The sequence below is a fragment of the Saimiri boliviensis genome, chromosome 7 (assembly GCF_048565385.1).
Source record: "Saimiri boliviensis isolate mSaiBol1 chromosome 7, mSaiBol1.pri, whole genome shotgun sequence".
Lineage (NCBI taxonomy): Eukaryota > Metazoa > Chordata > Mammalia > Primates > Cebidae > Saimiri > Saimiri boliviensis.
In genome coordinates this window covers 70767814-70786307 of record NC_133455.1, presented here as the reverse complement: position 1 = coordinate 70786307, position 18494 = coordinate 70767814, and the positions used below count along the sequence as shown (strand labels likewise).

The following is an 18494-nucleotide window of genomic DNA, read 5'->3' as shown; positions in this document are numbered from 1 at the left end:
ATATCGTCCCTGTCTTCAGGTAGCTTACAACCCAGAGAAGAGGAGGCAGAGTGCAAGTCCAGGAAAGTGATCTCTAAAATGCAACAAAGACAAGCGAAGTATACAAACGAAGTCTAAGATCTCTTTCAGTTCTGGAGTCCTATACAGTTCATAGACACTGTAAGTGTGAATCAATATATATAGGGCAACTAGTGCTGAGTGGGACATAGTATAAGGAATAATTGTTTTATTCATTAAACATAGAGCACTAACTATGTGTTAAGTGCTATGTGTGCTAAGTATTTGGATTTCAAAGAAAAGTAACAGGGACAGAGTGCAGACTTGTGGAATTTAATCTGGTGAGTAACGTGTGGTGACTCAGCTGGGACTAGCTGGGGAAAGATTTGGGGTTTCTGAACCAATGATGTAAGGAAAGAAAGAAGAATAGGTAAGCTGAGTATAGAGTGGGTGGCTGTTTCTATTAGCAGAAAAAGCCAATACAGAGTAAAGAGATGAGCTGAAATGACCGACTTTAATCATCTCCACACAGGTGGGTGAACTCCCTTCAGCCAGCAAGAGTGACCCGCTGGGGAGGGATGATCTCAACTCCTGATGCTGTGCTCCAGGCTGTAATCAAGCGCTCCCTGGTGGAGAGTGGCTGTCCTGCTTCTATTGTCAACGAGCTGATTGAAAATGCCCACGAGCGTAGCTGGCCCCAGGGTCTGGCCACACTAGAGACTAGACAGATGAACCGACGCTACTATGAGAACTACGTGGCCAAGCGCATCCCTGGCAAGCAGGCTGTTGTCGTGATGGCCTGTGAGAACCAGCATATGGGTGATGACATGGTGCAAGAGCCAGGCCTTGTCATGATATTTGCGCATGGCGTGGAAGAAATATAGAACTCGACTGGCTATCAGGAAGAGACGGAAATCAGAGAATCCCACACTCCAGCAGCTGGGACCTGAGTCCTCCCCACTATCCTTAATACTGTGGCTTATGCCTGAGCCACATATCTCCCTAGGCTCTTCTGGCACTGAAGGGCTCTGGGGTACTTTGCTCAGCCTTTCAGGTGGGAAACCCAGATTTCCTCCCTTGCCATGTTCCCCTAAAATGTCTATAAATTATCAGTCTGGGTGGGAAAGCCCCCACTTCCATCCATTTTCCTGCTTAGGGTCCCTGGTCCCAGATATTTTCAGAAAGCACAAAGAGATTCATTTTCCCTGGAGGATCAGGGCAGAGTGAGGAATCTCTAATCGTCCGTCTCCTCTAAAACCAGGGAACCAGAGCAGGCAGGCCTATTGACTCTTAAGTAGCAGACATCCTGAAGAAATGGTAAGGGTGGAGCCAAATCCCCAGAAATATGTAGTGAGGCCAATGATTGGCCACCACTGATGGCCCATAGGGAAAGACTGGACCTCTGTGCCAAGCAGTATCCTTGTTCAGCCCACCTTAAAGGTGCAGGCTCCCACCGGGTCTACCAGTATGCAGGCTGGGATACTGAACATTTCCAGATGAGCTCTTCTTTCCTGCAAGTTTTCATAATTAGAGAATGCCAGGGTTTAGGGTAGGGGTTAGTCTGTTGGGGTTGATGTGTTCAGCAAGAAGCTATGTCTAGCTTTTGCTAAAATGTGGTCAGCACTGCCTCTTGTGGCATGAGCCATAATTGTTCCACAGACCCCTCTCTAGCCCTGTGACTAGAGTTAGTTATTTTGATAATTTCCTTTTGCCATTGTTTGTTTATATTTCGTAAACCCTACCTACTGCCCACTTTTTTTTTTTTTTTTTAAGAATGGCCTGATCATGGCTAGCCCAGCCACATTGTTGGCAATTTAATTTATTTACTTCCTTTTTTTGTTTTTTAAGAAAGGAAAAAAAGAAAAAAAATCAAACTTAAAGCTTTTCTTTTGATGTTCCTATTGTGGGGATTCTGGATAGGGTGGGACAGGGATGGGGGTGTGTTTTATATTTTTCCTTTTCAGCACAACCTTTGGCTTTAATATAGGAAGAGCCAAGGGAGTCCTCGGCTGAACTGACCATATCTGCCCCAAACCTCTGTATCCGCAACTGAAATGAGGAGCTGCCTCGATTCCTGTGAAGGATATGACAGTCCAGCATCTATGCCTGTGGCCTCTGGAAAAATTTCCTCCTAGCCCTTCTAGGATCTCATCATAAAACTCTGGGTTTAGAGTATTCATTTTGAAGGCAACACCCACTTCCCCAAGTTTTCTTGGGGCTGTATAGCTGGGTTCTAAGCTTCACCATGCAAATCAGATAGAAATTTTATCTTTGTCTCTAAGTACAGGCTGTGCTGTGCCTCACCCACACCCCCTTAGGGACCTCAGTTCCATTTCAGGTTACCTAGGACATACCTTGATTCCTAAAGTGACTGGCAGAGTAAGAGAAGGGGAGGGATAGTAGGTGTGATTATTTTAATATGTGGGTGGGAATGTGATTGGAGATAGAAAGGCTCCTCCCTACCATGTAACGGCTTCTTCTCTTCTCAGTTTTATTCCAGGCTAGCTTGCTGCAGGTCTGGGTAGTTGGATCATGGCTCCACTGGAACTGTCTGTGGTAGAGGGATACAGCTTGAGGGGAGTAGGGTTCCAGCTCCGGGACATTGTGCTCAGGAATTTGAAAACGCTGCTATACTTATTCTGGTTACTACATTTCTTCCACTCCCCTTTCCCCTACCTGCCTTACCAAGGCTCATACTCTCCAGTCCTTACCCTCAGATGGAGCCAGGAAGCTCAGTGAAAGGCTTCCCTACCCTTTGCACTAGTGTCTCTGCAGGTTGCTGGTTGTGTTGTATGTGCTGTTCCATGGTGTTGACTGCACTAATAATAAACCTTTTACTCAACTCTCTAAATTATAATTCAACATTACTCCCTTCTTTGTGAAGGTTTCCCCTCTGCTTTTTGCCTTTCTCTCACCTTAATTCCCCTTCTTCCTTACTTTGTTACCTACTCTTATCTTAGTGCTAACTTCTCTTTCAGGAGGATGTCTGTCTGGGAGGAGTGTGCACGTCACAGCGGCTCTCCTGTGTGTGCCCTCCTACATTGTTCCCTCCCGTCTCCTGTTCTGTAGCAGTCAGAGCTCTCTCTCTAATGATTGAGCTATGTGCTTACCAGGATCTGCCTTTATCCTAAATTCCATGTCTTTCCTGAGTGCTTCTGAGTTTTTGGAATATTTTCTATAGAGCATATGTATGTATCTTTTTCCTTTGTCCCACAAGCAACTTTGCTTTAGAATTTGGAATTCCATTGCAGGCAGAGAAGCCTCCACCCCTCCTTGTTTCCTAAGAAAGTAAATGTGAGGAGGGAAATGTACTTGCTGAGGTTTCATAATTATTTACTTATAAAAATCGTCTTCAAAAGTATTTGCTGCTACCTTTTCGGTGTGGTGGCACACGCCTGTGGTCCCAGCTCTTCAGAAGGCTGAGGCACGAGAATCGCTTGAACCTGGGAGGTGGATGTTGCAGTGAGCCAAGATCATGCCACTGCACTCCAGCCTGGGTGACAGAGCAAGACCCTGTATCAAAAAAAGAAAGGAAATCTCAGGCTGGGCGCGGTGGCTCATGCCTGTAATCCCAGCACTTTGGGAGGCCGAGGCGGGCGGATCACGAGGTCAAGAAATCGAGACCATCCTGGTCAACTTGGTGAAACCCAGTCTCTACTAAAAATACAAAACATTAGCTGGGCGTGGTGGCACGTGCCTGTAATCCCAGCTACTCAGGAGGCTGAGGCAGGAGAATTGCCTGAACCCAGGAGGCGGAGGTTGCGGTGAGCCGAGATCGCGCCATTGCACTCCAGCCTGGGTAACAAGAGTGAAACTCCGTCTCAAAAAAAAGAAAAAAAAAAAAAAAAGAGAAAGGAAATCTCTCCATCCCCAGAAGTATGTTTACATTTGTTGAGCATTTATCATGTGCCTAATGTCAATCTAATAGTACTCTAGATACTCTAGTGGCTTGGGGAAAAAAAAGGCATTTCTGTGCTCACTGAATCTGCGCTTCTGTGCACACAAGGTATTATTATAAAATACTGATAAGCATGTCACAGTATAGAGCATAAGAGGCAATGTCTGTGTCCTAGTGACACAGCGGTGTTTTTTCCCCCTTCAACTTTAAAGTTACTTTTAGAACTTGCTGCTCATTCTTGTGATATTATGAATGGTGTCATACCTTCCTTTTAGGGTAGATTTGATTTTTAGAAACAAATATTCATTGAATGTCAGAGTGAAGATGAGGAGGCTTATGTAGCAAAATGGTACCTACCTATAAAGAACTTAGTCCCTAATGGAGATGAATATATAATAAGAGATCGTAAATGTGCTAAGTGGATTTACTAGTAATATGTGAGCCAGCCATGATAAAGCCACTGATTCTGATGGGTATCACGAAAGGCTTTTCAGGAAGTGTTATTTGTCCTAGGTCAGAGGTCAGCAAACTACAGGTTACAATCCTACCACCTGCTTTTGTAAAAACTTGATTGGAATACAGATATGCCCATTTGTTTATATATTGTCTGTGACTGCTTTCACATTACAACAGCAGGGTTGAGTAGCTGCAACAAAGCCTAAAATACTTGGTCTTATACAGAAAAAAATTTGCCAACCCACTCTAAACTTTTAAGGTCAGGAGAATTGGGGGAAGGAGGGAGTAGAAAGAGCACTGTGTCACCCAGGCTGGAGTACAGTGGCACCATCATAGCTCACTGTATAGCCTCAAACTCCTGGGCTCTAATGATCTTCCCACTTCAGCTTCTGAAGTAGCCAGGGCTACTGCACCTGTCATTGTCTTAATTTGTTTTAATACTATTAAAAAAATTTTTTTTCATCTCTCAGTGACTTTGATACATTCTCTATCCCAGGCTGGAGTGCAGTGACACAATCTTGGCTCACTGCAACCTCCACCTCCCGGGCTGAAGCGATCCTCCTACCTTAGCCTCTTAGGTAGATAAGGTCACCACACACCACCATACCCAGCTAATTTTTTGTATTTTTTGTAGAAACGGGGTTTCACCATGTTGCCGAGGCTGGTATCAAACTCCTGAGCTCAAGCAATATGCTCACCTTGGCATCCCAAAGTGCTGGAATTACAAGTGTAAGCCACCGCACCTAGCCTCATTGTCTTAATTTTTTACTTCAGTACATACATTAGAAAAATAAAAATATTTTTGACATTGCCTAAATAACAAGTGCTTAAAATTAACAATGGATAATGGATAATCTAATACAAACCCATATTTTCATTTCTCTAATTATCTCAAGAAAACTTTTTTTTTTTTTTTTTTTGATAACAAAATAAACTGGCAGCAACCCTTACTGTTCTACAGCCACTGCAGGTGATCCCCAGGCAAGCCGAGTCTGGAGTGGACCTCCAGCAGTCCTACAGTCGGGGGAGCGGGTGGGACCTGACTGTTAAGAGTCTTTTTTTTTTTTTTTTTTTTTTTTAACACAGGATCTCAGTCTGTCACCCAGGCTAGAGTGCAGTGGCACGATCACAGCTCACTATAGCCTCAAGTAGCCTTCCCATCTCAGCCTCCCAAGCAGCTGGGACCACAGATGAGCACCATGATGCCCAGCTAATTTGTTTTTTGTATATTTTGTAGAGACAGGATTTTACCATGTTGCCCAGGTTGGTCTCAAACTGCTGAGCTCCAGCGATCAGCCCACCTTGGCCTCCTAAAGTGTCGGGATTACAAGTGTGAGCCATTGCACCTGGCTGAAAAGTCCTTTTGTAGCTAATTTTTGTCTAAAGCGGGGTCCAATCCAGGACCATGAGTTACATTAGATTATTTCTCTTTTATTAGCTGGGTTCCTGAAACAACCTTTATGTGTGTGTGTAACACTATAATTTGTTGAAAAGATTGGTCCAGTTTTCTGGAGAATGGTCTTTTCAGCTTCATTGACTGCTTTTTTTTTTTTTTTTTTTTTTTTATCTTTTTTCAGACAGAGTCTCGCTCTGTCCACCAGGCTGGAGCGTAGTGTCACAGTATCAGCTCACTGCAACCTCCACCTCCTGGGTTCAAGTGGTGGTTCTGCCTTCTTAGCCTCCCAGGTAGCTGAGACTACAGGCATGTGCCACCACGCCTAGCTAATTTTTGCATTTTTTAGTAGAGACAGGGTTTCACTGTGTTGGCCAGGCTAGTCTTAAACTCTTGATTTCAAGTGATCCGCCCACCTTGGCCTCCCAAATTGTTGGGACTACAGGCGTAAGCCATCATGCCCGGGCTAGCCCATTCATCTAAAATTTAGATAGAGTCTTGAGAGATTCAAGTTAAACAGTTCTGGGGACAGAAGACATCACAGGAGAGAGATGTTCTTCATTTTGTAACATTAGGAGATATGTCCTATTGCCCTACTGTTAGCCTGATCTCTTCATTATACAGCAGTGATTGATTTATTTTAACTGGCTAGGTGACTGGCTAGGTGACAAATACATGCCTTGAGAAAAGATGGCAGCTAGCAATACAGCTCTGGTTGGTTGGTCCTGAAATAAGAACAGGGACCCAGTATTGACAGATCTTCTGACTTTTCAAGAAACTGGACATATGAAGGTTTATGCATTTTTTTTTTCTTTTTTTTTTTTTTTTTGAGACGGAGTTTCGCCCTTGTTACCCAGGCTGGAGTGCAATGGCGCGATCTCGGCTCACTGCAACCTCCGCCTCCTGGGCTCAGGCAATTCTCCTGCCTCAGCCTCCTGAGTAGCTGGGATTACAGGCACGTGCCACCATGCCCAGCTAATTTTTTGCACTTTTAGTAGAGACGGGGTTTCACCATGTTGACCAGGATGGTCTCGATCTCTTGACCTCGTGATCCACCCGCCTCGGCCTCCCAAAGTGCTGGGATTACAGGCTTGAGCCACCGCACCCGGCGCATTTTTTTTTTTCTTTGAGACGGAGTTTCACTCTTGTCACCCAGGCTGGAGTGCAATGGTGCCATCTTGGCTCACTGCAACCTCTACTTCCCAGGTTCAAGCAGTTCTCCTGCCTCAGTCTCCTGAGTAGCTGGGATTACAGGCGCTTACCACCATGCCTGGCTAATTTTTGTATTTTTAGTAGCGACAGGGTTTCACCACGTTGGTCAGGCTGGTCTTGAACTGCTGACCTCATGTGATCTACCCACCTCGGCCTCCCAAAGTGCTGGGATTACAGGCGTGAGCCACTGTGCACTATTATGTGCTAAATTTCACAACTTTTAAATGTTGGCTCAAATTTAAAAAAAACAAAAACAAAAACAAAACAACAAAAAAAACTGGGCCAGGCACAGTGGCTCATGCTGTAATCCTAGCACTTTGGGAGGCTGAGGTGGGAGAACCATTTGAGCACAAGAGCTCAAGACCAGCCTACAAACACAGTAAGACCTCATCTCTACTACAACAACAACAACAACAAAACTTTTTAAAAATTAGCTGAGTGTGGTGGCATGTGCCTGTAGTCCCAGCTGCTTGGGAGGCTGAGGCGGGAGGATCCCTTGAGTGCAGGAGTTGGAGGATGCAAGGAGCTGTGATTGCACCACTGCCCTCCAGCCTGAGCGAGAGAGAGAGAGAGAGAGAGAGAGAGAGAAAAAGACCGACCCTATCTCCTCTCTTTTGAAACAGGGTCCTGCTCAGTTACCCAGGTGGAGTGCAGTGGTGTGATCATGGCTCACTGCCACCTCCCTGTCCTGAGACCTCATCTGCTTAAAATGCTTGTGGGCAAAAAACAAAAAGGTCCACCAATTTGCACTTTGTTTTAAGTTGAGATCCCAGCATGGATAAAAACAAATAAGGGTGAAGGATATGTTGAAGAACGCAGAGACTAACGCAATCTGGAGCAAAGAGTTTATTGGAAGATAAATAATGAAATAATGGAATCTAAGACTAGAAATAATTTGGGGCCAGTTTTTGGAAGGCCTTGAATGCATGCTAGGGAATTTGGACTTTATTTTACCGTAAGTTTTTGAGAAAAGGAATGACTTCCAACCCATTATTCTAGAAAGAATGCAAGAAACTGTAAGAATGCAAGAATGGGAAGAATGTAAGAAACTGGTGTCATCAGTGTCAATGAAGCAGAGGATAAGGGTTTGAAATACTGCAGGAAAGGGAATGACATTTGGGAAGAAAAATTGACAGGTTTTAGTAACTGATTAGATTCAGCCAACATTTATGGTGTACCTGTCATGTGTTAAACATAGTACCAAGCATTTGAGATACATAAATAATTGAGAAATAAGACTAAAGGGGCCAGTGCCTCATGCCTGTAATCTCAGCACTTTGGGGTCCAAGGTGGAAGGACTGCTTGAGCCCAGGAGTTTGAGAACAGTCTGGACAACACAGCAAGACCCTGTCTCTAAAGAAAAAAAAAAAAATTGGCATGGTGGCACGTGCCTGTGGTCTCAGCTACTTGGGTGGCTAAGACGGGAGGATCACTTTTTTTTTGGCGGGGAGAGACAGATGAGTCTTTTGATAGAAAAACACATGTGCAACAGTTATCAACACATATCTCTGGCAATCCAGACAGTGCTGAACTTCAGTTCTTCACCTTGGGGGATGGCCTGTACATGATGGGAGGATCTCTTGAGCCAAGGAGATCGAGGCTGCAGTGAGCTGTGTTTGTACTGCTGTACTCTAGCCTGGGTGTCAGAGTGAGACCCTGTCTCAAAAACAAAAACAAAAACAAAAACAAAAACAAAACGAACAGACTTTAAAGGAATTTGTAGGTGACACACACTAGAACAACAAATAATGGGAAATACAGAATGGTATGTTGCTAATAGATACGGACTAAATACAATGTGACAATGGGAAGGAAAGGGGCCAACTATGTACCTGGCGGAATGTGGGAAGGAAAGCTTTGTAAAGGAATCATCAGAGCTAAGTTCTGAACAGGATTGGACACTGGCAATAAGGAAACATAATGGCCAGATTATTTACTGTGAGGCATTATTTTAAGCATTAAACATTAATTTAGTCATCCCAACAACTTTTAATAAAGAGGCACTATTGCTGAGTGTGGTAGTGCATGCCTGTAGTCCTAGCTACTTAGAAGGGTGAGGCAGGAGGATTGCTGGAGCCCAGAGGCTATGGTGAGCTATGACTGTGCCACAGCACTCCAGCCTGGGTCAACAGAGTAAGACCCATCTTAAAAAAACAACACCATGGTGGGTCACGGTGGTTCACACCTGTAATCCCAGCACTTTGGGAGGCCGAGCCGGGTGGATCACCTGAGGTTAGGAGTCTGAGACTAGCCTGGGCAACATGGCAAACCCCATCTCTACTAAATACAAAAAATTAGCTGGGTGTGGCAGCAGGTGCCTGTAATCCCAGCTACTCAGGAGGCTGAGACAGGAGAATCACTTGAACCCAGAAGGCAGAGGTTATAGTGAGCTAAGATCGTGCTACTGCACTCCAGCCTGGCGACAGAGTGAGACTCCATCTCAAAGAAAAGAAAAGAAAAGAAAAAAAAATGGGCAAATAAGCAAAAATAAGTCACAAATAAAGATGGAGGTTTCCAGACTGCATGGATGAGAACATGGTATCATTAACCTAAATAGGGAGTAGAAGAGGATGAGCAGGTTTTGGGGAGGAAGTAATGAGTTCATCCGGGGAACACTGGTCGGAAGTACTCCCACATAGATGTGTTTAACTAGAAAACGGAAACATGGTCTGGAGCTTAAGAACAAGAAGCCAGGGCTAAAGTTGTGGATGGAGTAGTTATCTGCCCAGAGATCAAGAAATGCTAGGAATGCATGCAAACACTTAAGGAAAGAACAGGAAAAAAGCTAAGAATGGGACTTGAGGAATTCCAGATATAATCTGGAACAAAATGTGGCAAATAGCTGCATAATAAAGTTGGCTAATTTTTTAAAAGTAATTTTGAAGTAATGAATCACTTAAACGTGGCTCACAAACTAGCTGTGAAGGAGTCCCGAAAACGTTTTGTGCCATGAGAGCATTCCTGACACAAGTGTAGGATGAGGTCATTTCAGCCCAAGTCCTAGAATGATTTGCTTTACTGGATAAACTGCAGAGACCCAAGCCTCTTAAAATTTGGAACAAGTCACTGGGCACAGTGGTTCACACCTATAATCCCAGGACTTTGGGAGGCAAAGGTGGGTGGATCACCTGAGGTGAGGAGTTCGAGACCAGCCTGGCCAACATGATGAAACCCCATCTCTACTAAAAATACAAAAAATTAGCCAGTTGTGGTGGCCTAAGGCATGGAGACTGAGGCAGGAGAATCACTTGAACCTGAGAGGCGGAGGTTGCAGTGAGCTGATATCACACCACTGCACTCCAGCCTGGGCAGCAAGGGTGAAACTCCATCTTAAAAAAAAAAAAAAAAAAAAAAAATTGGAACAACTCAACAACTTGGAAGAGGATAATACTAAGTTCTTGCTGGGTGCAATGGTTCGTGCCTATAATCCCAGCACTTTGGGAGGCCAAGGTGGGTGGATTGCTTGAGCCCAGATGTTCAAGACCAGCCTGGGCAATATGCTGAGACTGTGTCTCCACCAAAAACTTAAAAATTCATTGCCGGGCGCGGTGGCTCAAGCCTGTAATCCCAGCACTTTGGGAGGCCGAGGTGGGTGGATCACGAGGTCAAGAGATCGAGACCATCCTGGTCAACATGGTGAAACCCCGTCTCTACTGAAAATACTAAAAAAATTAGCTGGGCACGGTGGCGCGGCCTGTAATCCCAGCTGCTCAGGAGGCTGAGGCAGGAGAATTGCCTGAGCCCAGGAGGCGGAGATTGTGGTGAGCCGCGATAGCGCCATTGCACTCCAGCCTGGGTGACGAGAGCGAAACTCCGTCTCAATAAATAAATAAATAAATAAATAAATAAATAAATAAATAAAATAAAATAAAATAAAAATTCACTGGGTGTGGTGGTACATGTATGTAGTCCCCAGCTACCGGGGAGGCTGAGGTGGGAGGATCTCATGAGCCAAGGAGATGGAGGTCACAGTGAGCCGAGATCATGCCACCACACTACAGATTTGAGACTCTATCTCAAATCTTATATATAGTTCTTCCTCAACTTTAGCTTTAAAAAATGTTAGTTATGGCTGGGTGTCGTGGCTTACGCCTGTAATCCCAGCACTTTGGGAGGCTGAGTCAGGTGGATCACGAGGTCAAGAGATCGAGACCATCCTAGCCAACATGGTAAAACCTCATCTCTACTAAAAATACAAAAATTAGCTGGGCATGGTGGTGGGCGCCTATAGTCCCAGGTACTCAGAAGGCTGAGGCAGGAGAATCGCTTGAACCTGAGAAGTGCAGGTTGCAGTGAGCCAAGATTGTACCACTGCACTCCAACCTGGTAACAGAATGAGACTCCATCTAAAAAAAATTTTTTTTCTAATTACAAAAAAGTAATTTTAAGGCCAGGCCTGGTGGCTCAGCCTGTAATCCCAGCACTCTGGGGAGCCAAGGTGAGTGGATCACCTGAGGTCAGGAGTTCGTGACCAGCCTGGCAACATGGTGAAACCCCATCTCTACTATACAAAAATAAGCCGGGTGTAGTGGTATGTGCCTGCAATCCTAGGCACCCAGGAGGCAGAGGTTACAGTGAGCAGAGATCACACCACTGCACTCCAGCCTGGGCAACAGAGCAAGACTCCATCTCAAAAAAAAAATGTAACAGTGATTTTAAGATCTGGGAATTTATTGCTGAAAAGATATTATAGAGTGAGATTACCTAGTCAGTAAAGAGAAGGAACTTCATGAGGGATGGGAGGAGTTGGGCTTTCACATGGAGATGATCAGCCAGATTAGATGGAAAGTGTCTTAGCTGAAAGATTTAAGGGTAAGAAAAATGGCAAATTTAGGCAGGGTATGTTTCCAACCTTTATATATGTTTTTTTGAGATGGAGTCTCTGTCACCAAGGCTGGAGTGCAGTAGCAAAATCTCAGCTTATTCCAACCTCCGCCTCCCAGGTTCAAGCGATTCTCCTGCCTCAGCCTCCTGAGTAGCTGGGATTATAGGCACACGCCACCATGCCCGGCTGTTTTTTTCTGTGTGTATTTTTAGTAGAGACAGGGTTTCACCATGTTGGTCAGGCTGGTCTCAAACTCCCCATCTCGTGATCCGTCTGTCCTGGCCTCCCAAAGTGTTGCGATTACAGGCGTGAGCCACTGCGCCCAGCCTTCAGCAGTATGTTGATAATAGGATCTTGTGTTTGATTAGACGGGGAATTGAGGTTTCTGGAATAATGTGATGAAAGTCATGTAATTGCACTAATGTAGGGTGGATTTCAGTGTGGTGAAACTGGGGCACCTTTAAGGCCATTGTAACAGGCATGAATTAAGATGATGGCGGAAGCAAATGATGAATCAGTGATGGACATGGGAGAAAACAAAATTTCAGGTAATTAATTCTTCAAGCTGGAAATGAAGGAATTGAGTGAGTCGTGGTATCAACAAAAACGGGAAAACTTCAGGACAATGATTCTGGGAGAGAAAGAGAAGTATTGTTTGAATATTAGGTGACACTAGGTCAGCTGTGCAGACATGTAGGCTGCTGGAGATAAAGGATCATGGTTTAGCTGAGGACATACCTGGAAAGGTGGCTCTGCAATTTGGTCTTGAGAGAAGAATGAAGCTTTGGTAAAATTCCATAGGAGGGGGAAGAAAGCAAATGAGGTGGAGAAACAGTGTACTGAGAAGGAGAAAAACAGTAAGTGTTTCTGAAGGCCAGTAAGAAGTCAGTGGTTTCAAACACACAAAAGATGGAGATTGAGAAGAGATTATTAAATTTGTCCGGTGGTTTCTTAATGTCTAAAAAACTTCAGGAGGCTGGGCGTGGTGGCTCATGCCTGTAATCACAGCACTTTGGGAGGCTAAGGCAGGTGGATCACTTGAGATTAGGAGTTTGAAACCAGCCTGGCCAACATGGTGAAACGCCAACTCTACTAAAAATACAAAAAAAAAAAAAAACTGCTGGGCACTGTGGCAGGCACCTGTAATCCCAGCTACTCAGGAGGCTGAGGCAGGAGAACTGCTTGAACCCCGGAGGTGGAGGCTGCAGTGAGCCAAGCTGAAGCCACTGCACTCCAGCCTGGGGGACAGAGTGAAACTCTATCTCAAAAAAGAAAAAAATAGATTTAAAAAAAAAAACCCAAAAACAGAAAAACACTTCAGGAGGCAGAAACCCGATGACAGGGTATCTGATGGTATAGAACTGGAGGAAGAAAGGTATCTATTTTATTTAAAAAAGGAAGTAGAAAACAATGTGGAGATTTGAAAGTGTCAAAGGAAGGTAGGGTTTTGTTTGTTCTGAATTCATGAAGGATTGATCCAGTGGAGTAGAAAAATTTGAAGGTGTTATAGAAGGATATTTATGGAAGGTTCCTTACCAGATTTAAATGAGTGGGACTACAGGCCTAACTGGAGAAGGTTACTTCAGGGAAAATATGCAAGGCCACGTACTGTAGCAGGAACTAAAGAATGCAAGTGGGTGTTATGTGAATATGTAAAGAACGGTGAGAGAGACAGGGGGCCAGATCATGCAAGGTAAAGAAAGGTAAAAGAACAGACAGAATTTGTTGGAGTAGAAGAGGAAGAGTGAAGGAACTGGGGAGTTGGGGTGGGTATATTGGGATGACAGAAATTTAAAATGATCTATTGTATATGAAGGTTCGAAGCCTTGGACTCTCACCCACAAAAGTTACAAGAGAAGCATTTGAGAGTAGAAGGGATGATCTTAAAGTAGCAAACCACCTCTGCCATACTTCCCTTCTTGGTCCAGATCCTCCATTTTGTCAACCATGGAGCCTTCTTCCCTTCACAGCATAGTCGTTGGTTGCCCTCTGCTGGTCCATACTGGTCTTGCTCTCCAGACATTTAAATATGAGAGCCTGTGCAAATTGGGATTTGGTAGGAAGCAGAATCGTGAGCCTGTGAGATTTTATAAATTCATTAAATACACAGTTGATCATATCTATAAAGCCTTGTAGAGGAGATACAAATAAGTAAAATACACAGAGCTAACTCAAGAAGTGTATAGGGCTGGGCGCGGTGGCTCAAGCCTGTAATCCTAGCACTTTGGGAGGCCAAGGTGAGCAGATCACGAGGTCAAAAGATCGAGACCAGCCTGGCCAACATGGTGAAACCCCGTCTCTACGAAAAATACAAAAATTAGCTGGGCATGGTGGTGTGTGCCTGTAGTCCCAGCTACTCGGGAGGCTGAAGCAGGAGAATTGCTTGAACCCGGGAGGCAGAGGTTGCAGTGAGCCGAGATTGTGCCACTGTACTCCAGCTTGGCGCCTGGGGACAGAGTGAGACTCTGAGTCAAAGAAAAAAAAAAAAAGAAGAAGCAGCGTATAGACCAGTCTGAAGATTAAAACATGTACATATAACTACTTTAAAAAAACACCCATTTATGCAACACATTTTTTTTTTTTTTTTGAGACGGTCTTGCCCTGTCCCCCAGGCTGGAGTGCAATGGTGCAATCTCCGCTCACTGCAACCTCCTCCTTCCAGGTTCAAGCAATTCTCCTGCCTCAGCCTCCTGAGTAGCTAGGATTACAGGTGCACACCACCACGCCCAGCTAACTTTTTGTATCTTTAGTAGAGACGAGGTTTCACCATATTGGCCAGGCTGGTCTTGAACTCCTGACCTCATGATCCACCCACCTTGGCCTCCCAAAGTACTGGGATTACAGGCATGAGCTACTGCCCCCAGCCGAAACAAATTTTTAAAATATAAATTCATTCAATACACAGTTGATCATATCTATAAAGCCTTGTAGAGGAAATACAAATAAATGAAATCCATAGCCCTAACTCTCAAGAAGCTTATAGACCAGTCTGAAGATTAAAATATGTATATAGTCGGCAGGACACAGTGACTCATGCCTGTAATCCTAGCACTTTGGGAGGCTGAGGCGGGCAGATCACAGGGTCAGGAGTTCAAGACCAGCCTGGCCAATATAGTGAAACCCCATCTCTACTAAAAACACAAAAATTAGCCAGGCGTAATTGCACGCGCCTGTAGTCTCAGCTACTCGGGAGGCTGAGGCAGAAGAATCGCTTGAAATCACCTGTAATTCCAGCACTTTGGGAGGCCCAAGTGGGCAAATCACGAGGTTAGAAGTTCAAGACCAGCCTGACCAACATGGTGAAACCCTGTCTCTACTAAAAATAGAAAACTTAGCTGGGCATGGTGGCGCACGCCTGTAATCCCAGCTACTCAGGAGTTGAGGCAGGAGAATCACTTGAACCCAGGAGGCGGAGGGTGTAGTGAGCCAAGATTGTGCCACTGCACTCCACACTCCAGCCTGAGCAACACAGTGAAACTCTGTCTCAAAAAAAAAAAAAAAAAAAAAAAAAAAAGATGAGAGCATAGGATGTGGTGAGCAACAAGTGGTCAGAGAAGACTCCTCGGGAAAACCAACATTTAGGTAGAGAATGAATAGAAAGAAAGTGTGGAAGAGAAAGATTATTCCAGGCAGAGAACACCATGAGCAAGGCCAAATAACTACCAGGAACTAAAAGAAAGCCAGTGGACAGAATGTAGTGAATATGCAAGAGGGTGAAAAAAAAGGGGTCATATCCTGCAACACAGAAAGCAGCCATGGAAGGGTTTAAGGTCCTGGACTGCAGTGTGGATGCTTTAGCGCAGCTTTATATGTATCACCTCGTATGGTCCTCACAAATACCACCACTTTCCAAATGAAGGCTCTAGCCCAGCCTGTGCTCACCCCTGAGAAAAGTGAGTAGATTTGAGACATATTTGGAAGGTAAAATAAATTGAATTTGTTTTTATTTTATTGTATTTTGTATGTGTGACAGAGTCTCGCTGCTGTGAGTCGCTCAAGCTGGAGTACAGGGGTGGGATCTTGGCTCACTGCACCCTCCACCTCCTGGGTTCCAGTGATTCTCCTGCCTCAGCCTCTGAAGTAGCTGGGACTACAGGTGCCTGCCACCATGCAGGCTAATTTTTGTATTTTTAGTAGAGAAATACAAAAATTGGCCAGGCTGGTCTTGAACTCCTGACCTCATGATCCACCTGCCTCAGCCTCTCAAAGTGCTGGGATTACAGGTGTGAGCCACCATGCCTGGCCCCTATCTTTATTTTATATTTATGTTAGCATATCAAGGGAGAGGCCTTTTATGCAATTCAGTGAATGGTGATGGACTGATAGGTAGCTGGAGTGATCAAGATCATCAGAGAGGAGAGGTCTAAAGGATTTTGGAAAGTGTTAATGGTGAGGGACAGGGAGGTGGTGTGAGGGTCATGCTGGAAAGAACAGCCCAAGCAGTGGTATGAAGGTGGGAAGCTGTAAGGTATAAATGTGTAGAAAGCTCTATGCATTACCCGTGAGCCCAGTGCCCTTTGGGATTCTGTTTGGAGAAAAGGCTGTGCAAGAAGTACAAAAAGAACATCCTTGGCCAGGTGTGGTGACTCGCGCCTGTAATCCAGCATTTTGGGAGGCTAAGGCAGGTGGACTGCTTGAGTCCAGGAGTTTGAAACCAGTCTGAGGAACATGGTGAAATCCTGGAACCCTACTAAAAATACAAAAAGTTAGCTGGGTGTGGTGGTGCATGCCTGTAGTCCCAGCTACTGAGGAGGGAGGATCGCTTGAGCCTGGGAGTTTGCGATTGCAGTGAGCAGAGATCTCACCACTGTACTCCAGCCTGGGCCACACAGTGGGACCCTGTCTCAAAAACAACCCTCCGAAACAACAACAAAATCCTCAACAAGCAGCCTAGATTCTCCCCACAATCAGAAATTAGGGAATAAGAAAAATAGGGTAAGATGAGTATAAGAGGGTTGGGGGTTAAAGATGAGATTAATTTCCTTGCTTGGTTAATACATATAGATAACTTAGAATAGTACCTGGCACACAATAAGCATTCAATAAAAAGTAAGAATTCTCTTCTCACAACTTAGCTCTAGCTGGATCTGCAGTGATGTTTCAATAGGCTATTCCCTTCTAGTCCTGTACACCTCAAGGAAATCCAGATGAGAGAATGCCCCGTTCAGTGTAATCAGACCTACAGGGTGTGACTTCTGGTCACAAAATTCAGAGGAAACTCTAGGTTTGATTAATATTGCAAAACAAGCACTCACATTCCCAGACAAAATGTAATCCTTCAAACAAATCCTTCTCTATGCCCTCAAAAAAATGAGACATGTGGCAAAGCTCTCCTACCAAGCCTGAAGTTATAAAATTCTGACAATGCCTTGCAGTCTAGCAGCCAATACAGTCGTGCATAATTAAGCTTCCCAAGATCACTCCCATCCTCCCAAATCCAGGGGTAAGATCTTTTCGCAGCTTCCCTTTTGGAGACAGAAAGGAAAAGTGCACAAAAGACACGTGAGAGAACGAGGGTTACCTTTACATGTTGGGAAGGGGGTTAAAAAAGTCGCCGTCAGGCCGGGCGCGGTGGCTCGCGCCTGTGATCACAGCACTTTCGGAGGCTGAGGCGGGCGATCGCCTGAGGTCAGGAGTTCAAAAACAGCCTAGGCAACATGGTGAGACCCTCCCCCCACCCCCCTACCCCCGTCTCTACTAAAAACACAAAATTTAGCCAGGTTTGGAGGCACGTTCCTGTGGTCCCAGCTATTCGGGAGGCTGAGGCGGGAGAATTGCTTGAACCCCGGAGGCAGAGGTTGCAGTGAGCTGAGATCACGCCACTGCACTCCAGCCTGGGCAACAGAGCAAGACTCCGTCTCGAGAGAAAAGAAAAAAAAAAAAAAAAAAAAAAAGCCACCGTCACGAACAGGATTCGAACCTGTGCGGGGAAACCCCATTGGATTTCGAGTCCAACGCCTTAACCACTCGGCCACCGTGACTTCCAAAACCACGGTCTGCCGCGCGCTTACAGAAGGGGTCCGCACTGCAAGCGAGGAAGGCATCTGAGAACGGGAAGCAGGGGCCCGGCCGCGAAGCGCACACCACAGAACTCCCCAGCCCTGGCTCCTTACCTCCCGCCTACGACACTCAAAGAAAAAGAGTCGGATGAACCGGGTGACCCAGGGAGAGAGGGTCTCCTGCCCAGCGACGGGCGAGGCCTCAAGGAGCTCACACCTACTTAGGAGGCGATGGCGAGGCCTGCGGAGGAAGCAGCCGAGGGAAGGGACTGGGGCCCCAGGGTGGCGGCTCGGGAACGTCTGGGTTAACAAGCGAGGGGGGTGCTGGGGGGGACCAGGCGCGAGCGGGGAGGGAGACTCAGAAGAGTTTAAATAGGGAGCTCCTGGGAAGGATGGAGGAAGGAACTTCTGGGGGAATGGAGTTTGGGGTTTTGGAGGACGAGGGGCTCCGCGGGGTGAGGAATGCGCAAGGTGAGAGCCACTCGCGGCTACGGGTTGGGGTTCCTCTGGGGACGGGCAGTCGCCCGGGGTGGGATGGCGAGGTGACACTGCCGAGCTGAGGCAAGAGGGAAAGGGCTTCGCGTCTGCTGAGAGCTATCTCTGGAGAATGGCGCCCCCTCCAGGAAGCGTCCTCCTCCGCGGAGGCTCCCGCCGCCGCCGCTGCCGGGGAGGCCGCCAGGGTCAGCCCGCGCCGGGAGCTCCGCCGCCGCGCCC

At 45.8% G+C, this 18494-nt stretch overlaps 1 protein-coding gene, 1 long non-coding RNA gene and 1 other non-coding gene across 5 annotated transcripts in view; 1 reads left to right on the top strand and 2 right to left on the bottom strand.

Annotated features, from left to right (window-relative positions):
- The window catches only part of RNF41 (ring finger protein 41), a 36529-nt gene extending 34646 nt beyond the window's left edge, over positions 1-1883 (top strand). For all 3 annotated transcript variants that reach the window (XM_003939319.4, XM_074402739.1, XM_010349960.3), the window contains one exon: positions 530-1883. In XM_003939319.4, coding sequence (XP_003939368.1) covers positions 530-881 — 352 coding nt within the window. In that variant the 3' untranslated portion in view covers positions 882-1883. The remainder of the gene's footprint in view (positions 1-529) is intronic.
- Positions 1725-18460, bottom strand: LOC141585129 (uncharacterized). The gene is made up of 2 exons (XR_012518456.1): positions 17895-18460; positions 1725-13818 (listed from the first exon to the last, which is right to left on the bottom strand). It is a non-coding gene; the product is annotated as an uncharacterized LOC141585129 (long non-coding RNA).
- On the bottom strand, positions 17681-17762 carry TRNAS-CGA (transfer RNA serine (anticodon CGA)). The gene has a single exon. It is a non-coding gene; the product is annotated as a tRNA-Ser (tRNA).
- Positions 18461-18494: the final 34 nt, after the last annotated feature.